Raw genomic sequence first — 26,228 nt, 5'->3', positions numbered from 1 at the left:
AGCACGAACAGACTAATTCTAAATAAAACACAAGGAAATACTCAGCCAATATCACGCATATGGGAAACGCAGCCGGTCACTACAACATATATGCCAGTATTGTTTAATTATTGCGAGCAGAAGTAAAGTCAAAGCAGTCACTGCTTGACCTCTATACACTGATGATTCTCTGTTTGAGAACTGATGAGAACTTCATTATTTACCTATTGGTTCGGAAGGGAGGAGAAGTGACTGTATTGATTCCAGATTCATACAGTCCGGGATATTTTGTTGGTCAGAGACCTGCAGTTGACCATTTTCCAGCAGAAAAAGAATGTCTCCAGTCAGAGGTGTTCGTGATGTTCAGTGGAATGTGTCAGCGCCTGTCCGGAGTCACCTACTACAGAGCGAGTGAGGAGAAGGGGCAGACAGCGGAAATCCCAAACTGTCCAAAATGCATGAATGTGAATGTGTCTCTGTACAAATGTCTTTGAGTGCGTCTTTTGGTTTATTTTGGGAAAAAAAACTAAACGAAAAGTTTGACCGTTAACCGTTTGTTTCCACATCAGCGCTTTATGACAGAAAACCAACTGCAGATTTCTCCATGGCTTTGAGAAAAAAATAAAAAAATAAAAAATGATCTAAAAAAATGATCTAAACATTATCACTGTATTACTCTAAACTTTAAACATTACTCTACACAAGCTGCAGTTCATTTAGATACACGTCGGAACAGCGGACACAGTGCTGGTATTAAATGTTAGTTTCACAGAAAACAACACACAGCGAGGGAAAAAGTGAAAGGTTGGCAAGAGTGTGTGGAAAAGTAACCTACCTCCGAGAGTGCAAAAATACAACCATGAGCTGCATTAATACTACTACTGCTAATAATAATGCTGCTGCTGCTAATAATAATAATAATAATGATAATAATAATAATAATAATAATAATACACATTGCATGTTGCACGCAGTGTCCACTACATGTTTTTAATGTTTTTTTGAAGTCAGCCTCTTAATAATAATAGGTCACTTGTCAGTGGTGTATTAGTCTGTACTAGTCAGCCTTAAACACAAACCAATAGTCACCTCGAATCTAAATCATGTAAATATTCCCTAATTCATTTCAGTTATGAACTGCCATGTGTTGACATTTACAAGTGTTTTTAAAAGATGATGTGCAATAATTTTTAGCCCAGTGGAAGAAAATCTTCTTATGTATCACTATGTGTGTGTGTGTGTGTGTGTGTGTGTGTGTGTGTGTATTGCATGGCTATTTTTCTGAGGAGTGAGAAACACCTTTATCTTCACAGGGCTTGTGTTGCGGTGTGGTAACATTTGGCTGAACCTCACTCACATGTGATTAAAAAGACTCATCATCAGGTACAACTTTATAAATACAACGCGTCATAATCTGTCACCGCAGAATGAACAAGCTACTGCTTCCATTCTCTCTAATTGATGTTTATTTAAAAGTCTGCTATTACTGACATTTTGTTGATGTGAAAATAAGAATGTTTCCACCTTTAATGCTCCTACAGGAATCTCTGCATTATTCACAGCACCAGTATTTGGTGCTGGGCTGTTGTGCGAGGCCAGTGTCTGGTGCAGTGTCTCATAAAGACACTGCTTCCTAGATGTAGACCTGGTGAAAAGGGTGTTTGAATGAGAGCAGCTCCGGGGTGAATCACCATTACGCAGGAAAACCGAAACAACGGGGAAAAAAATCCAGTAGTGGGCCAGTACTACGTCTTGACACACATTCAGAAGACCTGTTAAGACTTGGTTTTTGTGTTCTGGTTAGAATTAAGTTTAGTTTTGGGTTAAGGGTTGTGGTTAGGTATGGTTGTCATGGCTGAGGTTAGGATAGGGGACTAGGGAATGTGTAATGTCAGGGAGTGTCCTCACAACTACAGTAAGACCAACATGTGCATGTGTGTGTGTTTAGGATGAGGGGATTCTCTCCTGTAGAGGTGTTTGATATTTGAGACAGCAACAAATTGGAGACCGTAGAGAAGACAGACAGACGTGCAGATGTGTTTGAGGGTTGGTTGTGGGGGTGAGGGGTGTGTATGTGTGTGTGTGTGTGTGTGGGGGGGGTCTGACCAGTTAGCTGTAGGCTTAAAAAACAGCCCGGGCGCCGCAGGGAGGAAATGAGAAGGGAAACAAAGTCATAAAAGTGGGCTGGCCGGACCGAGACAGAAAAACATTCTTGTGTCTGAACACACACACTCACAAACACACACTCTCACACACAGTCTGTCAATCAGTTGAAAGAACCTGGAAGCTCTTTCACTGAGATCTGGAAGTGAAGCAATTAAAAACACACACACACCGAGAGCACAAAGGGAGAGACTGAGGCAGAAGGAGACAGTTTACCTGAAGCCTGCTGAACACACCAAATAAGAAACAGCCGGTAAAATGCCCAAACCAAAGCCTCTGCTCTTTAAAAAACGAATTCACATAAGTGATTAAAATGTAGATTCAACAAACCCAGCACACCTGCCCTCACATCAAAGCCAGTCTCTCTCTCTCTCTGAACATCTACCCCCTCCCTTCGTTCACCATGCGCCGCTTTGGGCAAAAAGACGTGAGCTAATCTTCCGGATCTCAAACAGCCGACTTTTAGCCGATGGATGTCTCTTTCGCAGCTTAATCCCACCACTTAGAGAGCCAGTTCATCTGGATAATTCATCATGCAGCCTAATCCAGCCAGGAGACGCATTCATCTTTAGATGGAAAGGTAGCTGCCCGTTTACAGCGTTAATGTATCAACCAGAGGCAGAATCACGCACAGCTCTACACTTTGACTTGTTTTGCTCCTGTAACAATGCGTGTGCAGCGGCGCGCGCTACACTGCCAGAGGAGGAACGTGCATGAACGACTCTTACCGTTTGTTGATAATCCGCCACGAGCCCCACACACCTGCAGTTTACTTCGGCGTCCCGCATGCAGGCAGCCAGGCACCCCGGAATGGCACGAGACAGCCCTACCGTGTGTAGACCGGATGGATGGATGATAATTGGATGGAGGGGTGGCGGCGCGAGGAGGTGAGGATGAGGAGGAGGAGGCATTGTAGGGGAGGGGGTGCGTTCCCCTGTTGTCACCCGGTCGTCAAAACACCGTCGTCATCTTCATCACCGCATCACCACCATCCTCGCGGAGACAAGTGACAAATTGAATAAAATGTCAAATAAAAATGAGAAATAATTAGCTTTTCTTCCGAGACGGTTTTCCCGGTCTCGGTCTCGCTTCTTCTTCGCCTCCTCACAGCAGAACTGTCCCCCACCTCGGTCCTCAGATTTAGCGTAAACGGCAGCACGAGACCAGACGGAGCACGGAGCCATAGCGAGGAGGAAGAGCGAGAAGAGGAGGAGGGGGGAGGGGGGCGGGTTGTTGTCAACGTCTCCCCGTGCCGGTTTCCATAGTCACAACTACAATTCTCATTAACTAGTCCGTTTAATTATAGTTGGGCGTTAATTTCCTCGCGGTCGCCGGGTTCCGCGCGACGCCTCGCGAGCCCCAGGCAGAGCAGGGGAGGAGAAGCGGCTGTTCGGGCCGGAGCCGAGTGCAGCAGCAATATAGCCGCTTGGGAAATCATAAAAAGTTCATGTTCACGTTAAGCGCGTCCACATGACCAGCCCGTCGGCCAATCCCCGCGCGCGGCCACTCATAAACTTGTATCACAAAGTTGTAAATTTTCATAAAACAACAAGGAATTTATTGCATTTCTTCATGGAGTGCTGTTAGAGGGGAGCTGCTCCTTCTCTTTCTCTCATTCTCTCCGCCGCCATTTTCTTCTTCTTCCGCCCTCTTTAAAAAAGCAAGCAGCCTCCAAAACAAAGAGAAGATGGGAAATGTAGCTTGTGTTTTCCTGGTTCCTGTGCTTTTTAATATCAGTATTTGTGTTGTTTGAAGGTAACACAGTGTATTAACGACAGACTGCTGTTTATGTGCTGATGGTGGACCTGAATGTGAATGCATCACGTCAGAGATAAGTCTGTATCCTGGTGCACTTTTTTTAATTTTCAAACCCAAGAGGTAAAAAAACAAAAGAAAAAAAAAATAGATTCAAACAGACTGATCGTCAGATACGTGAAATTCTGATGTTAATGACAATGTGGATTTGAAGATAAGAATATTTCCATGCCACTGCTCTGCATTTACTGTGAACACAAGAATACATTTTTTCTGAATTATTCACACCACCAATAATCGGTGTAGTGATGTTGTCCGGTGTGAGTAAACCTCAGCAGTGTCTCATAAGACGGCCAAGTTACCTAGATGTACATCCGGGAACAGGCGTGTTGGAATGACGCCTGACTGTCTAGGTGGCTGCACCATAACGCAGGAAAACGGAGAACAGCGGTGACCGCCACAGTGCTGGAAAAATCTGTTTCATGGTTGAAAACATTCAAATGTCATTATCAGCAGTCACCTCGTTTACATGATGGTGAGACGTGTTATTTTAACAGGTTACATACAGAGGCGTCCTCTCCTCTTCTATCTACCAACCTGCAGGGAGATGAAATATAGTATAGTACACTGTGCAGTGTTCAGTGTGAACTCTCTAAAATGATCTGCAGACACAGCAGCATCACCTGCACCGCCGGGCCGCCAAACCCCTGTTGGTGCGGGCCTAAAACGTCGTGCGTAAAAGCGATTTCGCATTGCGGCAAAGCATCACAGTTTTAACGGCCTGTAGGCCCGGAGCCGCATGGCGCTCAGAGTCACTGCAAAGACACATTGCAGAGATTTTTTTTTTAAAACACAAACCTTTCTTTACTGTTATAACCAGTCCAACGCGAGAGGAGATGAATCTGCTTCATAGGAAAGATGTGAAAACACACCTGAACGACCGGAGAGGAATTAGTTTTCTCCGCTGTTTTCTCTCCACATGTTAAATATTTAAATGCATCTATTTGTATTTGTTAGCGAAGTTCTTGTCCTCCCACACAGGAACCTGAGCCCCAATCTAACGCCTCCTGAATCTTAAATTAGATGCTGACTCCTTTGCTGCAGTAGGATAAAAAAAAAAATCGTTTGCCACTTCAACAACGCTAGAACCCAGAACTTATATACACCTAAGCTAGTGTTATGGACAAGGAATTTAGCCACATTTAAAGGTCCAACAGATCCGATTTTGCAGCCGCAGTGATCCGCATGTAACCGACAGCAGCCTACACAGTATACCCTGACAGCTCTGCCCCATATTGCTCGTTTCCTCAGTCCCGTCTTCTTCTGTTTGTAGCCTATCACAAAGCAATTTTACATTTAGGAATTTAGCTCACGAATAAAGCAAGAATTTCTGTCCATCCAAGCAGTTATCACCAGGACGAAAAAGAAAAGAAAAAAAACAGTGTCTCAAACGGAGCTTGGATGGTTATACAAAATCAGTTCACAGCACAGACGACATGCAGACTTAGTCCACACATTATTAAACCCAGAAAACTTGATTTTAAACCTCCAGTGACCCACACGTGACCTTTCCAAATCTCATGGTGTCTGGTTAGAAGGAGACGCGGATCCAACGCTTCCTCTATGCTAATTTCACAAGTTAAAAATTAATAGAGAATAAAGCAACAGCACAGAGCAGGAGGCACAAACAGGCCGCTCGATCCCTTTGTGTGTTTGTTGCTTTTATTGGGGTTTCCGGCCTTTTCATGGGCGCAATAAAGACATTAGAACCTGCTATAACATCCCCCCACTCACCAACGCTTTCCACAGCTTTATGTGCTCTTTTTTTGCTTTCCAGACTGCAGAGGACTTTCATAGGCAACCCTGTCTCCTAGAAATTGCGTTTGGATTTGGTGAATACTTGTGCACTTTCATAGGAGCAGACCTGGGTGTTGTTGTAGCTGCAGTGTGACTCAGGTAAGAGGTGGGAAACTGCCCGAGGCGGTTTTTGCAGAGAGATTAGATTTTAAGAGTCTTTCTCAGTTAAGAGGAGGTAAAGTTTAAAAATCAATCTCTTCTTCTTGTTTTAAACCACAGACACTTCAGTTAGGCTTCAAAATAAGATTCATGTAACCTTAAAGCTCCGACGTCAACTTTATTTTAAAAGAAAAAAATCTATACGTTCTGTGTAATTGTATTATCGATGTTTGTGTTCGTTGCAATTACATAGAAAAATCTGTTTGTAGGCAGTAAATACCTGTGCAGTATTTCAGTCAAGTTAATTATGAGACGATTGTTATACATTAAAGTCATTCTTATCGAATATATGATGATCGAACTGATGATGAGGGAAAACAATTTGTAGGTTGTTGGTACAATTTTCAGATGAAGAGCGATGAAGATACCTGAGTGCAACATATACAGACAACCAAGTCAAAATACAGCATTTTATATGTGGATTCAGGTTGTGTGGCAGTGTGTTAAGCGTTAGACAGTTTCAGAAACTAACTAACTGAATTCATTTATTTTTGAAGAAGGAAAAAAGGTGTGCTAATGCGATGACTCAAGTAGTTACTATATTCTCCTGGAGTTTTCAACCACACCTCATGGTCTTCATCAGCGCATGGAGGTGTTCTGAATCTTTTGTTTTTTGAGTATCGGATGCAGTTGTCCGTTTTTCAGTGTTGTAGATTTAGATTTATGTTATGTACATGTGAAACATATAAACATGCCTGTGCAGTTGGAAGATTAGTAATCAGTTTTCTCTGTGTAAATATAAAGATGGAAGCGTAAATGCTAAAAACGTTAACTTTGAGTTCTATTAGCTGTAACAGTCGGGGGGGGGGGGGGGGGGGGGGGGGGGGACCATTAATACATTTAAACCTGTAAACAAGGTGAGGAGGATATTTTAAGAGCACGTTGGTGCTCGTTACAGAGGTTTATAATCTGTGAAACTAATGATGACACCCTCAAGTCAAAGTGAAGCCTATAAAGGATTATTAGAACTTAATACTGTAATTTGAAAATGACACTTCTGGAAACATTCTTTTCTATAGGGGGGGAACTTTGATTAACACATGAAGCCACCGTGTTCTTTGTGAAGTTGTTGAAGGAAATATCGTGGGAACACAAAAATAGTCTCTTTTATCTGAACATGTGACCGTTCATATTCTCCTGTCAGAACGTTTAAACATGTGTAGAAAGGTCAGAACGTAACATCAAACCTCTTTTCATCTTAAACACAAAATGTTTGGTGTAAACGTCGAAGCCAAATTTTTTTGCCCAAGCAGAATTCACATGTATAATTTCACATTTGATTTATTTACTTTAGTTTAAGAGGCAGATTCATTCACGGTTTGAACTGCATGAAGCGTTAACTGACTTCTGATGAGAGAAGAATCATAGAGACTGTTTCTACACTGACTGAATGAAGAGACCGATCACACCTGACCTGAATGAACATGAGCTTCATCTGCCTCATGAACTGCCTGATGAGAATCCAAACTGACAACACTCTGCAGTATTTAGAGTCCTGTTTTCTTACTTACCTTGTCATAAAATATTTCCAAAGCGTCTCGTGGCTGGGTGAAATAAGAGCTGTTGAAACAAAGATTTGTCCAGAAAAGTAATCCAGATTTAGAAAACCACGTGTTGAAGTCGGTCTCAGACCATAAATGATGCCTGACAGTGTAACAGCGGTTGTTGTAATATTATTCATATTATTTTTGCGCTGTAAGTTTTGTCTTCCAACACAACCACAAAAATACTACAGTCTTGGAATATATCCAGGGAAGAGGGAAACTAAAATATGTGGCGACAAGTTAATTGTAGTTAACATTTATTATTATTATTATTATTTACATACATACAGGAAAAGAAGGACACAGCTAAGAGACATGACTAAACTCCAAAACAGCCATTTCTCAACAATGTCACACTGACAGACAAAGAATTTTATTGATTATTATTAAATCACAGTTGCACAGTTGAAGGTTTGATATTCATTATAATATGTCAGCATTAACAGGAAAAAAATAAAAACAAGCAAACAAATGACAGTCTTGGACAATAGTCTAAATAGATAATCCTCCACTAGAGATACATTTACAGAAGACTTTGGAACATTTAGACTGTAGGAGAATTTTTTTTTTTTAGAAGTTTAAATAATAAAACAGATTTTTAGAATGTGGCATTATTGATTAAATAGCTAGAGAAGTGTACAGCGTTTGCTTGGTGGCGTCGCAAAAAGAAAATAAGTTGGTGGAGGACTAATGAAATCAGTATTGTTTCAGTATGTAAAGTCTGGTTCCAGCCCTGCTGACACAAGTTATAATTCCATCCCTACAACATTTTATCTTCAGGATAACATGCTGTTTTTATCATTAATACGTAATCTTTCATCATTAAATGAGTTGGTAGTGTGATGACTTTGTCCCACTGTTGTTTAGAGAACAGGCTGCCTTCTCTCTAACCTGAAATAGACTAAGTACATTCATCTAAATACTACAGCAAACAGCTACGTGTATCTTCTAAGTTACATTTGAAATGTGTCTCTGACCGTTTCTCAGACTGGCAGTTGTTTGCTGGATGATAATAACCTGACTGCAGAGCGAAGGTCACTTTTTTCGGGTAAGTCTACACCACCAGCGAAATATCATTTGAGACCTAAGAGCTGAAAAACGTTGTTACTGTTTGTATCTGAGAGCGTCCTGTGGAGGATTAGTTCATTCCCTCCTCCTCATCAGCCTCCTCTTCGTGTTCGTCAGCCGCCGGTAGAGATGTCGCTGGGGATCCGGTCTCACTCACCCTGTTCTCCTTCTTCCACTTCATCCTCCGGTTCTGGAACCAGATCTTTATTTGTCGCTCCGTGAGGCAGAGCGCGTGTGCGACCTCTACCCTTCGTCGTCTCGTGAGGTACCGGTTGAAGTGGAACTCCTTCTCCAGCTCCAGCGTCTGGTGTCGCGTGTACGTCTGCCGGCCGCGCCTCCTGTCAGCGCCTGCGAACACAAGATCACACGTGAACCAAGTCTCTCCCACACACACCCGTAGTGTTCCACCGCGGACTGATGGGATGTAGCGGACAGGTGTTACACCGGATTCATAATATTTCACACAACCTGCAGTCCAGCCAAAAACAATGTCTTTGTAATATAAAATATCGCTGCTGATGAATACTTCTTAGTATCCAATGGAAATCCATTTCCTCCAGAAAAAGACAACAATGGACGAAAGAATATAACGCTAAATCAAAACTGTGATATTCTGCGGTAAAATATTATCCTGGACCTCACAGGTCACAATAACCAGATTATACGTTAAAAACATTCCTTACAGTGTTATCTCAAAGTCAAACTTATCTCAACTCATGTCTGTTTTGACTCAGTAAGTACAGATGTTGACATATTATGCCGTACTCCTGATTTACTGTAGGTTTTGACCTGGTGTGTGGGGTTGAGGTGATGTTTCGGTTCAGGATACTGTTTTCTGCCTGGAATTAAACAAAGCGTCAGGAATGACAAAGATAAAAGAAAACAGTTCAAATATTTAAAAAATCTGAATTTTCTCTTAAAGGTTTGAGATAGTACACAGAACTAATTATGATTTATTACGTCATACTCTTGATTTAAAACTGGGGATTCTGAGCCAGAGCCTCATTATTGTGTCTTTCAGTTTTTGTTGTGTTTGTTTTTGGTTTGTTTTCTGGTGGAAACACACACAGCAATGCTCCCAAAATGTCCCTCCATTTCACTGATGAATTTTTAAAACGTCACCCTAAAGGAAATATTATTGTGAAAAGGAAATGTGTCAGATCATTAACAGACAGGAAATATCTGAATATCAAAACATGCAAAAAAAAAAAAAAAATCAATTTCAAACTGCCACGAACTACTGAATTATAAGAAATATTTTTATTAGAAATATATATATTTTAAAATGGCATCATAGTATATTGGTTTACTTTGACTACATTTTTGCATATGCACAATCTAAACATAATGGTCACTCACTTTAAATGTAGCAATAGCAGTAAACTTGAATGAAGCCTCTTTACTTTCTTAATCAATAGCCCAACTGAAATTACACTGATTTCCAAAATGAATGATTAAATAAATACTTTGAACTTTTTAACCACTATCTTAGTTTTGTTCACTAGTCTCAGTCCAAGTCTGGAGGCCACTTGTTGCCACCTCCACTTCCTGGTGAACCCATTTGACATGTGGCTGGGTAAACACCATAAAACAGTTACTAAATTATGTGGTTAAACTGTGGTTTCAGCCACTGTGTGGACCAGTGCTCAATATTTACTTCACACACTGTTTACCCTTAAAAGAGATGCATGCAGCTTTGAGTCAACTACACAATTAAGTAGGGAATTTGGGGTTGAAAGAGAGAGCAAAATCTGACTGACTCTATGTGTGATGTCCTGTGGAGGAGCTCTCAGTGCAAAGTTCCTTCAATTAATAAAGTTAGCAGAAACAGAAACAGACACATACGGTGGTTAGTAATATGCTGAGAGTCAGGCTGTTAGTGTACAATAGACATGACGCGTTAGAGCGTTACTAATTTGATTCAAAGAACAAAAATCAATTGGTCTTCATGTCAAATATGCACAGATCAGTGCTGAGTAAGACCACTGAAATCATGCTGACCTCCTGTCTTCATGAGGTCACACAGTGCCTGAAGGTTAAAGAGAAACTGGGTCACATTTTCACCACACAGAGGTCGTCTATGGGCCACAGAAACATCTCAACTCATTTCCTCTGCAGATTCCCATGAAAAGAAAACTCTGTCTGCTGCACCAAAGCCTCCGGGAGGTAACACTGAGGATTACGATTTGAGCTTTGGATTATACCAGGCTGTTGCTGAACTCTGCCACAGGGAAACGTTAGCATCTCTGTAGGCTACATTTCTGCTCTTCTGCCAGATAATCTTGACATATACCTTAGCTCACACTGCAGGTCATCTGAGTGGCAACAAAAAGCAGTGACCAGCCTCTAAAAAAATCAGCCTGGGCTTTGTGACTGTTGTGCAGGCTTTAACAGCATTAGCTGGTATTTAGTGCAGGCTCGTAAACACGTGACAGAAGATTTTCTGTTGGTGTCCTCACAGGGCAAAACAGTGAGCAGCTGGGTCATCTGATTGACAACTTATAGTCTCTATGTTTTCACTTCTTTAATCATCAGCTAAAGCCACCACATTTCTGCAGCAGATACCTTTCCCCAGGTCTGACATAAATCTCCTGGACATAAATCCACAGCCTCCAGCTGCCTGGTTTTCTGGATGTTAATGAGCTCAAAAAAGATTTTTTTTTAAATTGAATTACATTGATTTGATATTGATTTTAAGCCTTCTCTGGCAAAGACTACAGGCCCTCACTGTCCGGACTGTAATTTGACACAGAAGATAAGAGTTTTATTACCCTCACTGCAGGACTGCTGCCCACACATGACCAGCACTGAGGACACTGAGGTCATGTCCTCTGTATTCTGTCTGGGAATTTGGGCTTTTAGCAACCTGAGGGTAGTTTACATTCTACACTAAAAATCTTATTTCACACATGGTGGGTATTGTACAGGCTGACTCCAGTGATTTTTACACTCAACATAATTAAAATTCACAGATTTTAAATCAGCAAGAAATAAGTAAAGAATTAAGGGTGTATTGAGCAGCCCAATTCAATTCAAAGCTAATTTCAAACAGCGCCTTGCATTACTCCTAAATGTAAATGTAAAAATGTATTAAATTATAGCCAATTAGTTCAGATCCTGACAGTTTTTAATGCTTGGCGCTGGTGGCATATTCCAGACTGGATTAGGGTTTGATACCAAGTCATAAAAGGATTCAGTATTTCTGTGAAAGATGATTTTGAAATAAAAATAAGACATCCATGTCAGAAAATAAAATGCACAGAAATCAGATTATTAATTTAACAACTGACAATGACTAAATTCTCAAAAAATCCAAATGAATTCAGAGGGTTAGGTGTCTGGGAGACTTGGGTTCAGCATTTCAAAAATCCTGCTACAGCCCAACATGCTCTCTCTCTCTCTCTCTCTCTCAAACACACACACACACACACACACACACACACACACACACACAAAGGGAAGGGAAAAACAAAGGTAACGTATTTATTTTTATCTCTTCTATCTCACTATGTGTGTGTGTGTGTGTGTGTGTGTGTGTGTGTGTGTGTAGGGTGGGGGTGTGAATCTAACCAGCCAGCTTGTATAACGAATTTATAGATTTTAATTTAGATCCGATTGCGATCCAAGGCATCGGAAGATGATTGGAGGGAAAAGCCGAGTCCCGGATGTTCCCGTTAACACTGGCAAAATGAGACAAACACGAGCCTATATTAAGGGAGGCGCTCGAGCTCTCACCGGGACGCGCATACGTGCATATAAACACATTAACACAGCACTTGTTTTATAAGTGTGTGTGTGTGTGTTTTATTTATATATTTTCTAGTTTCCTTCCTCTGTTTTCTCCTTTACTTTTTATGATAGTAATTATTAAAATTGTGACTGTAGTATTCTTACAGATCTGTAGCCTCCATTTCCAAAATAGTTTTCTTCATATCACGGCCATGAATTTAAAGCATATTTTATCTGATTGTTTTTTTAAACAACATTTTTATAATATTTGATCTTTTGTTGCCCTCTCTGCTCTGGTTAACAAAACAAAAGCCCCAAACGAATTTATCTGACTTCATGACTGTAAAACGCAACAATAGCCCACTTTTCATCTCATGATTTAGTTTTCTTCTTTTCATCCTCTTTATTACAACTCTCCAAATGAATAGCAGAAACACTGCTACACACACACATTGCTGCCAAGAGGCTCCTGCTAATAAGCAGAGACCTGATTTCTCCAAAAACAATTTAAGTGTGTGTGTGTGTGTGTGTGTGTGTGTGTGTGTGTGTTCTTTCTCTTCTTTCTGAGAAGAGAGAAAACTCATTTAATTAAAAAAAAAAAAAAAAGCTGATTACATTCAAACACAGAGTTGATGCACCGGTTTTCAACATAAACCAAATTTGTGCAGAGGCGCCGAGAAAAAGAATCTACAGCTTTAACCAACTCGTGTCTCGAGGTTCCGCGTCGCTGTTTTTGAGAGTAACAACTTCTCCTTCACTTATAGCACAAACAATCTCACCATATCTCCCAGTTTTGACGCGCCACCATTCACTATTTTAATCCAAGCATAAAACTAGTCTTTGTGCTGTGTGTGTTTGTTGTGGTTCGAGGCTCCGAGGCCCCGCATCCATTCAGCATCCGTCCCGCTGCCGTCGCACAAAGCCCGCTTTTACAACGTGTAGAAAGGGCAGGCATTCAGAGATCAAACCCATCTGCAAATTTATAGTGTTTATAGTATTAGCGGGTTGTGGAGACAGTACAATAGCACAATAGGCTTTCAGTGGGTCAGCTAGTACTGACAGAGAAACATAAGACTATCAGGACTGACAGGCTGAGCTGAACTGAGCTAAAGACTGAATATGAGCGTTAGCCGTGAACACCGGGAGAGGGAGAAGACTTTGTCTGAAGATTTTCTTCAGTTTCAGTGTGGTATAATACTCCAGTCACCCCTGCGCTCCCCTGTCCAATTCTTAAAACAATACCACCTAATGAATATTCAGCAAGTCTTAAATTATGGTTTTATGGAGGTCGCCGAGCCATAAAAGATCTGCAAAGAGAGAGAGAGGTTGTAAAAAAAGTGGCAGAGAGAATAGGAGAGACAGGCATAGTTCAGCTACCGGCAGTGGCCGCTGCGCAACCGGGCCAACAGTTTAAAGAGCGCTTAACATAATTATTGGGTCGAAATAATACCCCCCTCTCCCGACCACCACCATCACTACCCTCTTCTTACGAAAACATTATCCCCCTCCACCCCCCCACCTTCCCACCCCCGCCTCTCTCGCTCCAACTCACCTGTGAGGCCTCACAAATTAGCTCTCATAACTTTTCAATCCCAGGCTCCCCCTCCCCCTCCCACTCCCACTCCCCTACTCCTCACCTGAGCTTCTCATCCAAGGGTAAATTCGGAGCCTCTCTTGGTTTAGCTGGGACTGCTGCTGCTCTCTGCGTCTCTGCATCCTGCAGGCCGACTCGGGAAGCCTGGCGGCCAGCGAGCAGTGCTCAGGCGGACCGGAGAACGGCTCCGCGGCGCATCTCTGCAGAGAGGAGCGCAGCGGTACGGCTCCCTGCGCGGTATAAGCCCCTCCTGTGCGTATTTCTGCAGGGTTCAGAGGATGCGCACCGGGCTGAGTAACCCCGCTGCTCCCGTTTAGTCCCGAAAGAGACAAACAGAACCATGAGGAAGTAGAGGAGGAGGAAAAGGAGGAGGAGGAGGAGGGAGAAGAGGAGGAGGGGGGAGGGAAAGGGAGTCTTCCGCTGCCTCTCCCATTGGAGACATGATGGTGGTGATATCCGCTGGAAACGAGGGCGCACGAAGAAGACGCGGCAGGACAAGCAGAGGAAGACGGGGAGGGAGAAGTTGAAGAGTCTGTGAGGAGCAGAGCGGAGCAGCTCGCAGCGGCTTGTTGGTATTTGGAAAACAGCGCATTGGCAAAGTGGAGCGAACTCATAATTTGGCGCTGTTGATTTGTAGACCTGGGGCGGTTTAATGTCGACCGTGAATTATTGGCGGAGTATAACTGTCTAGATTTACACACAAAAAATCACCCCACCCCACTCTTCTCCTCCCCTCCCTTCCATTAACTCGCGGACCACGTGACCACGGGCCCACGTGATGTCAAAATGCCCAATGACCGACCGGGGTTCCCTCCGGATGCAGTATTATAATAGGAGAAATTAGCTGCAACACACACGGAGTGACCGCTGCAGCACACACACACACACACACACACACACACACACACACAGCTTACAATGCAATCTGTATTATACAATCAATAGGCAGCAGCTCGGAACGTGTCCACTAATCACCGCGCGCATGGAGTTGGAAAACAAAACGGCTGAGGCTGACAAATATCCAGCTTAGACTGAAGTTGTCCACTAAAAGCGGAAAACACCGTTAGATGTGATATTGATTGGAAGTGTGTAAAGTAGTAGAGGACTAAAAGAGGAGACGGATTCACCCTGTTTTCAAGGTATTATCGAAACCCATATGTAAAGACCACACGTGTGAGAGAGAGAGGGTCCCACACAGCACCACAAAACGGGCTGTTGTTAGCTCCCAGCAAGCAGAGTAATCGACGACGACCGTGTAAACAGCATTACAGGAAGTGAGGGACGTATATGAAAGCACTCAAACGTGTCATTTTGAAAATCGTTCTGCAATAAAGCTCAGGATGAAAGACTGCAGCAGCTTTGGCTACAAGAGGCCGCAAACCACTTTAATCCAGCTAATAATCAAAACATGGAGAATTATGGGTTACTTTTTTCTCAACACTGTGTCCTGAGCCTTGAAATATTGGAGCTGTAAGCTAAGCAAACAAAAGTAGGCCTCTCCGTGGGTGTTGAAGCAACCGAGAATTGATGTTTCAGAGAAGAAACGCATTCACCGATTCCATTATAAATTCCTAACAGAAAAAAAGATTGAACGTAACTGATGGCGTAAGTACCTCCTGTGTCTCCACTCTCCAGACCATTCAAGATAAGGTCTGGTTAGCTCTCTTCCCTGGCCCCGGATACTTAGCCAATAGAGGAAACTCACCTGGCCTGCAGGTGCTCGGCCCCGTGCACCTTAGATCTGTACCTGTGACGTTGACCTTTCCTCGCCACGCAACACTGAGTCCAGGAGGATAAAATCTCTGTGCTGAATGTAATGTTTACCAAACCAAAGAGGAGTTATGTGTGTGTGTAAAATTCAGGGAAGGATGTGGGGCAATTATAGGATTAGAAAGAGAGGGTTTGTTTGTTTAATCCACAAACATTGATAGAACTGTGTGAGTTCCGTAAAGCCCACAAGCAAAGCTTGGGTGTAATAAACCTCTCGTCCTCACGGTACCATGAAGTCATTTAACCTTTCAAAGGAACAAGTCTCATAGCGCTGTTCATGCAGTTGGAATGGTGGATTCGACTGCCCCGTGCTTAACATCACATGACCGCTCACCTATAGGCCTTATCATCTTCACCAAACATTTAACTCATAAATACCTGTCAGTGGGTTTTATTAACGGCAAATTTATTCAAGAATCTGCATAACTAATGTACTAGGCTGTATAAACAAAGAGGTTTTGCATCATTACCTAATGTTGTAGCCTTGTCATTTAGACAACAAGCCCTGTAACCTAAACGACAATATGGGTCGTTTGTCCCTATCCTCTGATAAGATGACTGAACGAATTTGCGGCCCTACAACTGCAGGAGACATGTCACTGAGAAACTGTAAAAAATACTGTTGAAATATTGTTGATGATGCTCACTACCCTCCCCAACAATAGTGTCCCTGTTAAGACCAGTGTTTTGTCCATCCATCCTCCTCCTGTACAGTGCCCTGTGTGAGAGGGTCAGTTGGGGCTCAACAGCAAACTTTTGCCCAAGGACCCCTTAAGAGTTCAGTCTGGCCATGTTCTGATTCAACTTTTGAGTATCAGTTCATCATATTGTTATTGTAATATTAGACACTGAATGTCTGTTCCTGACTAAGTCTAGAATCCTATCTAAAAATGTACTACAGTGTTGTCATTAAAACAAACCAAGTGTCAATAGACAGAAGTGTTTGGACAACTTCAAGTGGTGCTCCACCAGTTTCATCCATTAAGATCAGTTTACTTGTTACAAGAAGTGCTACTCATCTTATGGAAACAGCTGTACAATGATATCTGTGTTTACAGGGAGCTTTCCAAAGTGTAAAATAGCTTTCTCTTCTTGGCTTTGGTTTGAGGTGAAACATTTTAACAGAGATTCTGCTGTTAAAAATGAAGTTATGGAGTTTGAAAGAAGGGGACATTAAGTGTGAATCTGGCTATGGTGAGTCTCCTAACTTTAATGGAAATGTAACAGGCTACTAAATAGCATTTTAAGCATTTTAACGATTGAAAACTGTTTAATGGGGCAGTCAAAGATGTCCATTACTGTCTGTTTGTTAAAACAGAGATATAATGATATCCAGGCGGAATGAACAGCAACAGCACTGCTGTATGTATTTTGGGGGGACTTTTATTTTGGAAACTGTGTTCAGAAACCCATGTGGAGGACTGTGCGTCTTCACTCAGTCATAAATGAGCATTTGTGTGCCTATCTGCCAGTCAGATTATTTTCACCTGACGGAGGCAATTCTGGATGTGTGTGTGCAGTCTGCAGCATCTCTGTCTGTCAAACAACGCGCCCCCAGAGACGGAGCTTAGACGAAAAGTGCAGCCTGAATCTGTTTCCGAATTAAACTTGAAACTTAATCAGCAAAGATTTAAGTGTCGTGATAACACTGTGGGTCCCCACTGAAGTCTGAATAACAAGCTCTGGTCCAAACTGTATGAAGACTGAATGTGAAAATATATGCATGCTCAGTGTGTTTGATCTTCCCATATGGAAACAATCCGACCTCAAGTCGTCATCGTGATGATGATGGAAGGCAGTGTATACAGGCCTGTAATAATGTAAGTGGAGGTGGAGGACCGGACCATAAATAAAATGATGTTTGGATAGGATGTGGAGTGTGTGTGTGTGTGTGTACGTGCGTGCGTGTGGGTAGACTGGTGGGGGTGTGAGGTTGAGAAGGGTGTGGGCGGGGGGTTTCCGAGTCAAGGCTTAAATGGTTGGCCTCGTGAACTGAACTGTTCTATCAGTCTGGGTGCTGACAGAGTGTAGGGAGAGAAGACAGGAGGAAATTAGGTTTTAAGGAGAGGACGTGAGGGAGAAAAAGAGGGTAAGAGGTGGGAAGAGGGGAGAGTGTGAGAAGAAAGGTGAAGGAAAGGATGGAGAAACATTCCTTCCTATCTATCTCACTTTCTGATTATTGAGAGCAGACTAATACTTAAGACTTTTAATTTCTCCATAACTGCTCATTGAGAGTGAAACCAAAGTTAAACAGTACAATAAAACCAATACTTATAACCACTAGACTCACATCAAATGCAGAAAGCAACATTTTTATTACATTTTTTTCTCGTTTTTATTTTTATGAATGTTCTCTTTTTTTAATCTGCACTGTGCGCATGCTTTTTACCCAAAAAGAGAAAAAGGAAGACAACATAAAACACCATCGATCAAAAAACGAACTAAAAGACAATTAGAGTGTAAAAAAGAGACCCGACCCACTAAAATGGCATAAATAGGCAGTTTCATGTTGTTGGAAATTTCATTAATTGCTACGTCATCGTCATCATCATCATCATCATCATCAATCATTACCATAATAACAACAACAACAACATATAAGTGAGAAGTACAGTAAAAAGTGCACCATCATCATTTTTAACTTAAAAACTATACAGCTGCCAAAGATAAAATTGTTAATGATAAACTTCTAACAATATAGAAATGTTTCCACGATAATTGTTCCACAAAGAAATGAAGCTATCATTTTTCTTTCATTTTTTTGTTTGTTTTAAACACTAGAGTAGACTATGTTTGTTTGACTTGGATTGACCCCCCCTCCCCCTGCCCTCCCCCTGCCCTCCCCCCAATCAATTTTATCATTTAAAGTTCATGTTCTTGCTTCATTGCATTTTTTTTTCTCTTCCCGCGATTTCTACAGTCAGCAGACAGAGGCCACGAGGCCCCCTTCAATCCGTCCAGCTCATCAGTCGCCATTTTGGAGACTCACAAGTTTCTGTCCATGGATTGGATCGTGGAGACAGCGGGGCAGTCCGATGGCCTCAATTAAGACAAATACAGCCTCAACCCACCCTCACCCCTCCTGTCCAACATGTACACCCTAATTGCCTCACATCTCTCTCCCCTCTTTACCTTTCTCCCCCGACCCCCCGAAATCCACCGCTGTCCTCCCTACATTTGCTTGTGGGTTTTCTCGCAGCAATCCTCACTGACGGGGGCCTGTGATCCCGCCGTGCCCGCCACCGCCACCGGGCCTCCTCCTCCACCCCCACCTTCTCCACCTCCTCCACCACTTCCGCCGCCCTCCCGCAGTTCCTTCTCCCTCCTTTCCCTCTCCACGGCCTCCTGCTCGCTCTTGCTGCTGGGGAACTTGTCCTTGTTGTTCTCCTTCTTCCACTTCATTCGCCGGTTCTGGAACCAGATCTTTACCTGCCTCTCTGTCAGGGCCAGCGCGTGCGACACCTCGATGCGGCGTTTCCGGGTCAGGTAAGGGTTGAACAGGAACTCTTTCTCCAGCTCCAAGGTCTGGTAGCGGCTGTAGGTCTGCCGGCCACGCCTCCTACCCGCAGCTACTGGGGGGGGGGGGGGGGGGGGGGGTAGAAAGAGGGGAGAAATTGTAGGGGGGGCTTTATTAGAGACACATCAGTGATCCAGTGATTATTTATTTATTTATACATTTTTATAAATGATCACTAAATGCTATATATATATATATATAGCAGTGATCCAGTGATTATTTAGGCTAATCCTCATGTGACTGTAGTGTCCAGGGATCCCATAAAAGGACGCGCTCATGCACACACACATACATACACACACACCACACACACACCACACACACACACACACATTTTTCCTACTACTCTTCAGACATAAGTCCATCAGGACATCAGGAACACACACGGCACCACGAGCCAACTGCAGTCATTATAAAAACTCTTTTCTAACAAAGACAGATCTACTGAGCACTTACAGTGCTGCACATAAATATTTGATGCTATAAATACATCGTAAACACTTTTAAAGGAGAAAAAATGATCCTGCGCGGTAAAAGATCAGAACAGAGCTGACGCCAAATTCGAACAAAGACTTTTAATTAGAAAAATAGTGCAAACAATGAAAAGTAAATATGAAGACAAATTATTTGTAAAAACCTTTACTGAAACCAACAGGTCATTTATTTCGCTGTCTCTGTTTCACAGCTCTGGATAAAGCGCGGACAGAGAATCCCAAACACAGACGCAATATAAAATGCTCAATACCTCATGAACACGCAAAAGGCCATTACCTTTCTTACACACACACAAACACACACACACACTGGGCAAGCGGGGAGGAAAATGACGTCAGTGGAGAACCTGTGAAACAGTGTGATTCACCTGCATTTTATGAACCAGGAGAAGACAGACACGTGATTGGGAAAATAATTGATCATATCTACAGTCCGTGTTCCGTCAGACCGCCTGATACTAAAATCATACATGCTTACACCAACAGCACATGTAACCACGAAGGCCTGGCAGCACAGTCCTCACGTTAATACATACAGTGTAAGTGATTATGTTTCCATTAACGCGTTGGTCTCTCTCTTTGTCATTATTGTCATATATGCCAGTGATCATAAAGCTTTTATCTCAAGAGTGCTGCTTCTAAATCACTGATCTGAGGGGAAATTCTGACAAATGTACTGATGTGTGCTCATAACCATAAACAGAACGGTGAAACGGTGAAAAGGGAGCAAACTACAACTAATTTAAAATTGACAGAATTCAAATATTTTTAGTAGCCAAAAGACATGTTGGGGGGAAAGTGAATTCTCAGATGCCATGTATTTCTTTACGTAAGGATGGAGTTGGAGTTTTTTTTTTCCCACCTACATACACCTATCCTCTCTCTCTCTCTCTCTCTCTCTCTCTCTCTCTCTCTCTCTCTCTCTCTCTCTAGGACAGTAAAGTTTCAGGATTAAATTAAGGAAGAGGGCAATGACTTTGATGGAGGCACATTTGTCACTATAATCGCATAGAAGCCTTGTATAGTCTATCTGCACTGATCACATTATATTATGACATAAAGCCTGCAGGTAAAACGGTGAAAATATCGCCAGTATCTCTTATATATCTGCCACGAGCTTAGGTCCTGCAGGATGGGCTCTACTTTTAAAAAGTGCTGCGACTGTCTCGGCCTCATTAGATTTCCACATAGTGTCCCTCTATGGGCACAGAGATGCTATTTATGTTAAAGCAGCCAGAAGAAGAAGACAAGGGAGTCTTTATGGAAATGCATGAACTTGTAAGTGATGTAAATGTCTTGTATGTGTTATCTGTCACAAGGCTGGCGCCGTGATTTCGTGCTATAGAGACTAAAGGAAAGTGGGCGCCACATTCACCGCTGTCACCAGCCATGAATTAAGGGAAATGGGAAACACTTTCCTGGATAAAATAACAGCACGGACGCTTTGATCCGACGGGTTTTTGACGGCCCAACATGTTCGGGGAATTTAACCCCCCCCCCCCAACCCTGCCTCACCGCATCACGCCGATCATATATACCTCTCCACTATATCTTGCTTGAAGCATCAAACAGCTTTTGGAGAAATAAATCCTACATTTTTTGTCAGTAATTTGGCATTTGCCTTAACGTGAACTGGATGATTACATGCAGTTTGTTCGAGAAAATGATACAAGCCTTGGGATTATGAAACATTTTTAAAATCTATTACATATGAAACCTTTACAAAGCCAATTAAATAAGTCCTAAACAAAATGTATGGCAGTTAGCAGTTGACATTTTGGAGGAAGGAGAAACGAGGTTTCCACTCGACAAAGATTCCAATGAGACAAAAGATACTGATGCCATTACGGACATACATTCATTCATCGGCCTAATCAGATCTTTATAATATTTCTTTTTTTCATTTTTAAGGTCGTACAGAGAAAATGATCTATCAAGATTTCTAACCGCAGCGGTAAAAGTCGTAAAATGGGCTCATATTCACGAGTTTAGAGTCAGACTCGGTTATTAAACCTCCAGCTTGGGGGCTCAGGAGTATTTCAAAACAGAGGCTATTCGATGAGTAGGAGCCTCCTTCGATACTGGGGTTATAACATAAAATGTGTGGAGGTGTGGAGCAGGCGATTTTCCTCTTTATAATACAAATTATGAAATGCACCTCCTCATTAAAGGGAAATTTCCGAGGTAAACGTGGTAACCACCTCCCGCCGCTGTGCCCCATCCTCCCGTTTCCCCCATAAAAGCCCGTGCGCCTGTTTCTGCTATTATAACTAATAAATCTTTACACTGAGAAAAGACAATATCCCACCGTACCGCGCTCGGGCTGTAACCTCGTGCGCACAAAGCATTATCGCGTAGCGGTGCAGAGCTGCACGGCTTGGCACGCTTTGTTTCCTGTTTTGACTCGACTTTTCGGCCCCCGGATGATCGGAGCTGCTTGCACCCGGATCGGCACGCCGTTAAGTCCGACTATACTCTATGAACACTATTAATCAGTGGCCTAATCACTGTCATCATTGGTAAAGAAGGGTTAAACCCCTTAACAAGTCGTTTTTAGCCCCGCGCCTGTTTGGTTGGTCATATTTAAAGCTGGAAGTGATTTGAAAAGCCGTTATACACAGGGGAGCGGGGGGGGGACAAGTGTTAGAGGAACATAACAGAGGCTTTAAAGATGTAGATTATAACAATTTACAGGCAACACAAACAGGAAACCTTCAATACAGATACACAAGCAGGAAAACACCGCTGGAAGGCAGTGAATTGGAAACGCTGCAGGAAAATTGTTCATGTCTTATAAAACCGCAATTAGTAAATTAGCCTCTCTTATTAATGTTAGCTTAGCAGGTGTGCAAAAGAAAAGCAGCTCTGGCTGAATTCAGATCTGAGTTGTTTATTTGTTTTTTATTTTTCTATTGTATGATCGTAACCATAAACCGCAAAGTCCTGTACAGACCATAACCCGTCTGCAGTCCCACTTAAAAAAGAACAGCCAAGAACATAAGCAATAAACCTCTCTCTCTCTCTCTCTCTCTCTCATACAGTGTCACACACACACACACACACACACACACACAACAGCACAACACAAGAAATATGGGCTCAAACAAAATAGGCTACTATACATGTCAATCTATTCACTGCTCTCTCTCTCTCTCTCTCTCTCCCTCCCTCCTCTCTCTCTCTCTCTCTCTCTCTCTCTATCTATCTATCTATCTATCTATCTATCTATCTATCAACACACATTTTGAAATTCTCTTCTGTGATTTCAAGTCTGATGAAATCGAACCAATCGGGTCTTATCTATACTCACAGACTGTGTGTGTCACAAACACACACAAGACCACTAAGTGTTCAGACGTGCACACCCACACACCAAGACACAAGAGCAAACCAGCTTAAATCTGAACCACACGGACATTTACTTGAGCGGCTAATTTTGATATTTGAGTAAACGGATCAGACAGTTAACACATCACACACGCTGTGAAGGTGCTAGAAGCGAGTAAAAATACCTCCTTTTCCTTTTGCTCTTTCCACACACGTACACACACACACACACACACACACACACACCATACACATGTATTCCCACCGTCTTTAACCCTGTGGGGAACTGACCATCGTGCAGCCAAATAGTCCCAGAGACCACAGGCAAGTCATAAAAAATATATATAAAATAAATAAGTTGAACCCGAGTCAGACAGAGTCAGAGCTGCACGTCTAAATGAGTATATGCTACATCTAACAACTCTTCCCCATCTGCTCAGAGCAGGGCTTTCTGGTTTTTGGATGGGCTTTCTCATGAAGCAGTATGTGAGGTTCAGCTCTCCCTCCTCTCAGCCCCTCCACCATCATATTTTCGACTACTCTCTTCTCTCTCCTCGAGCTTCTTTCCTGGATATATGACCGGGGCAATTAAACCTTAAAGCCATTCACAAGTTTTGGTGCTGCCAATAAAACCATAAACGTGCTTTTGTCTCCCACTTTGAACACAGGAAATACCCTCCTTAAATTGCTGCTTTTAAAACAACTTCTTCAACTTTCTCCCACTGTTTCCTCTGTGTTTTCTATCCTCCCTTACCAGGGGAACAGTTTAGCTCCTGACACGGACTCTCTGCCCGCTATGCTTTGAACAAGGCAAAGGATAAAAAGAACACAACCCTTGTAGTCAGTCCCTCCGTTTCCTCACCTTGCGGCCTCATCCAGGGAAACAGCTGCGTCGGTGAGGGGCTCTGCTCGGTTCCCTCCGCGTCCTCGCCGCCGAGCCCCGGCGCGCCTCCCAGCTTACAGTCGCTGTACTGGACCAGATCCGCGTCCTGGGCCCCGAAAAGCGTCTGCCGTTGCAGGGCGTCGTATCCGTAGAAGTTGCCCGGCTCGCCGTGGCAAGTGACCGCGCAGGGGCTCTGCTGGTACGGGTTGCTGGGCAGCGTAGAGGCGCTGTGGTGGTAGAAGTCCTGGATCTGCGGAGCGTGCTGGAAGGTGGCGCCGGAGCCCGGGCCGTACACCACGGTGGGCCGGCTGCCGGCCAGGTCCTGCGCGAAACCGCACTCGTAGTAGTTCGGACGTAACGAGTCCCCGCTTTTATATTTAGAGAAGAGAGAGTTGACGAAATATGAACTCATCTTTTTTGTTGTTGTTTGTTGTTTCAGTTTGTGTTCGGCTCGGCGGCAGAGCGGGGCTGAGGGAAAGCGACCGGCGGCTTTCAGTTATGTTTCTCTTTTTCTGCTTCTGTCGTGTAGGTTGAGGCAAAGGAACACCGACACACAGAGAGAGAGAGACGGAGGGGAGGGAGACAGAGAGAAAGTGAGGCAGGTCTGCTGCCGGTGTCGGTGACCGTTGTTGTGGTGTTTCCCCTCACGGCCACAACAGACGAACCGGTTGCGATGTGAGTAACGGTGACGGCAGCCAGCCAGAGCGGTAACAGCCACAACCACCACCACCACCACAACAACAACAATAACAACAATCACGCCGATTCCATAAAATTTCCAGCGAAGAAGAAGAAGAATATGAAGGAGAAGAAGAAGGAGAAGGAGAAGTAGAGGAGGAAGGGCTCGTGCGCATCACAATTCCGGTGTTAGCGCTGTAAGCGGGAGCCCTGTCGCGCTCTCAAACGGGTTTTCCGTGATTTACTCCTCTGCAAATGAGTTGTTTCATATTTTTTCTCCCTCTCTCCCTCGCTCTCTCTTCCTCTCTCTCTCTCTCTCTCTCTCTCTCTCTCTCTGGTTCTCTCTGGCGCGCGCTCTCCCCCTCTCTTTCTCTATCTCTCCCTCTCCTCCTGGCCCTGTATGTGTGTGTGTGTGTGTATGTGTGTGTGTATGAGTCGGTTTCAGGGATAATTTGCATCTATTATCAGCTCTTCATCCCATTGGCTTTTCCACGCACATAGGCAAACGTGCACGAGCACACACACACACACACACATGAAGTCTATTACACTTTTTTCTCTTCTTTTTTGCGCCTGTGCCCGCACGCGCCTGTAAGCCTAGATGATATTCTCCCGGCGTCTACTCGAAGAGCTCCGCGCGCCTCTTGTAACGCAAAGGGAGAGAAGAATGGAGAAAGAGAGGAGAGGGAGAATAAAAAAGAAGGGGGGTTGAGAGAGAATAGGAGCAGCATCAAGCCGGATCGGAGGAGGAGTTGGAGGAGTTAATGAGAGTTCTGCCGCTTTGCATCTGATCAAATGCACACAGCCTACACAAGCACGCACACACACCAACTACTCCTCCAACCAAACAAAAGGAGACGGAGGTTTTTATCTTAACTTTAAAGCTGAGATTGAGGTTGGTTGATTATGGTGATGGTAGGGTGGAGGGGGGGGGGTGAGTAGATGGGGGTGGGGTAGTATTGCATTGCATCGTTAAGAGCATCTCTCTCTCTCATTAATTGCTCTTTCTCATCTCTGCCCATGAATCCTTAAAGGAGAGAGCGTGGCTGCATGGGAATGAGGCCGGAAAATGTCAGGCAACCGGGGGAGAGAGGCTAACACAGCAGAGACACAGAGACTGAGTGGAGGGGTAGTAGACCTAATTGGTATCGTTTTTAACAAGTACTAGCCTATAAATGTAATTGAGGTTTTAAAACCAAAATCAGTTGCCGGAGCCTTTCCTGTCTTCCATTCCACTCCTGACTGCTGCTGGCGGTCAGCTCCAGGGCCCTGCGCCGCACGCTTTCTGATCGTGGTATACTTTTCTAAATATGATCTCCATAAACATGTAAGGAGGGCTGGGGAGGGTAATATCCTAGGAGAAAGTGGCTGTAAACGCTTTAACAAACTATAAAGCTCCATAAAGCGGAGGGGCAGTGTTTGCTTGTTTACGTCCTCGCAGCAGAGAAACAAACAGGGTTCTTTTACGACGCGCCCTTTGCGCGACCGGAGGCCGTAAATGCCTCATCCATGGCCGGTATTTAATTGTCATTTTCGCCCCGTTTTCCATACGGCGGTTGTCCTCCCTGTTTGAGCAGAGGTAGAGGAAAGGCTTTTCTAACGAGGGATAAGTTGTGGGAAGGTTAAGCTCGGCCTTGTAGAACAGCCGGGGCTCGTAAAAAAGCAAGATGGCCTGTGCAGCGATTAGCCCAAAAGACTTAACTGTGGAGGT

General features: G+C 43.5%; 3 protein-coding genes across 6 annotated transcripts in view; all 3 read right to left on the bottom strand.

The window, feature by feature from the left end:
- Positions 1–3,768, bottom strand: part of hoxb3a (homeobox B3a) — a 91,622-nt gene extending 87,854 nt beyond the window's left edge. For all 3 annotated transcript variants that reach the window (XM_018698427.2, XM_018698425.2, XM_051073803.1), the window contains exon 1: positions 2,871–3,768. The gene's annotated coding sequence lies outside the window, so the exon portion shown is untranslated. The remainder of the gene's footprint in view (positions 1–2,870) is intronic.
- Positions 3,769–7,795: 4,027 nt separating this feature from the next.
- hoxb7a (homeobox B7a) lies at positions 7,796–14,581 on the bottom strand. Its single transcript, XM_018698435.2, has 2 exons — positions 13,892–14,581; positions 7,796–8,873 (listed from the first exon to the last, which is right to left on the bottom strand). Exons 1-2 carry the CDS (start codon positions 14,460–14,462, stop codon positions 8,596–8,598), a joined length of 849 nt encoding a protein of 282 aa, XP_018553951.1. The 5' UTR covers positions 14,463–14,581; the 3' UTR covers positions 7,796–8,595.
- Positions 14,582–18,450: 3,869 nt separating this feature from the next.
- On the bottom strand, positions 18,451–25,053 carry hoxb8a (homeobox B8a). 2 transcript variants are annotated; one of them, XM_018698436.2, is made up of 2 exons: positions 23,819–25,053; positions 18,451–19,190 (listed from the first exon to the last, which is right to left on the bottom strand). In XM_018698436.2, the coding sequence occupies exons 1-2, from the start codon at positions 24,249–24,251 to the stop codon at positions 18,790–18,792; spliced, it is 834 nt and encodes a 277-aa protein (XP_018553952.1). In that variant the 5' UTR covers positions 24,252–25,053; the 3' UTR covers positions 18,451–18,789. The 2 variants fall into 2 exon arrangements, with proteins under 2 accessions (XP_018553952.1, XP_018553953.1); XM_018698437.2 differs by having other exon boundaries at positions 18,451–19,187; positions 23,819–25,045.
- Between the last annotated feature and the right edge of the window lie 1,175 nt (positions 25,054–26,228).

The sequence above is a fragment of the Lates calcarifer genome, linkage group LG11, assembly GCF_001640805.2.
Source record: "Lates calcarifer isolate ASB-BC8 linkage group LG11, TLL_Latcal_v3, whole genome shotgun sequence".
Taxonomy (NCBI): domain Eukaryota; kingdom Metazoa; phylum Chordata; class Actinopteri; family Centropomidae; genus Lates; species Lates calcarifer.
Note: the sequence above shows the minus strand (reverse complement) of the source record. Positions and strands in the feature narration are given on the sequence as shown.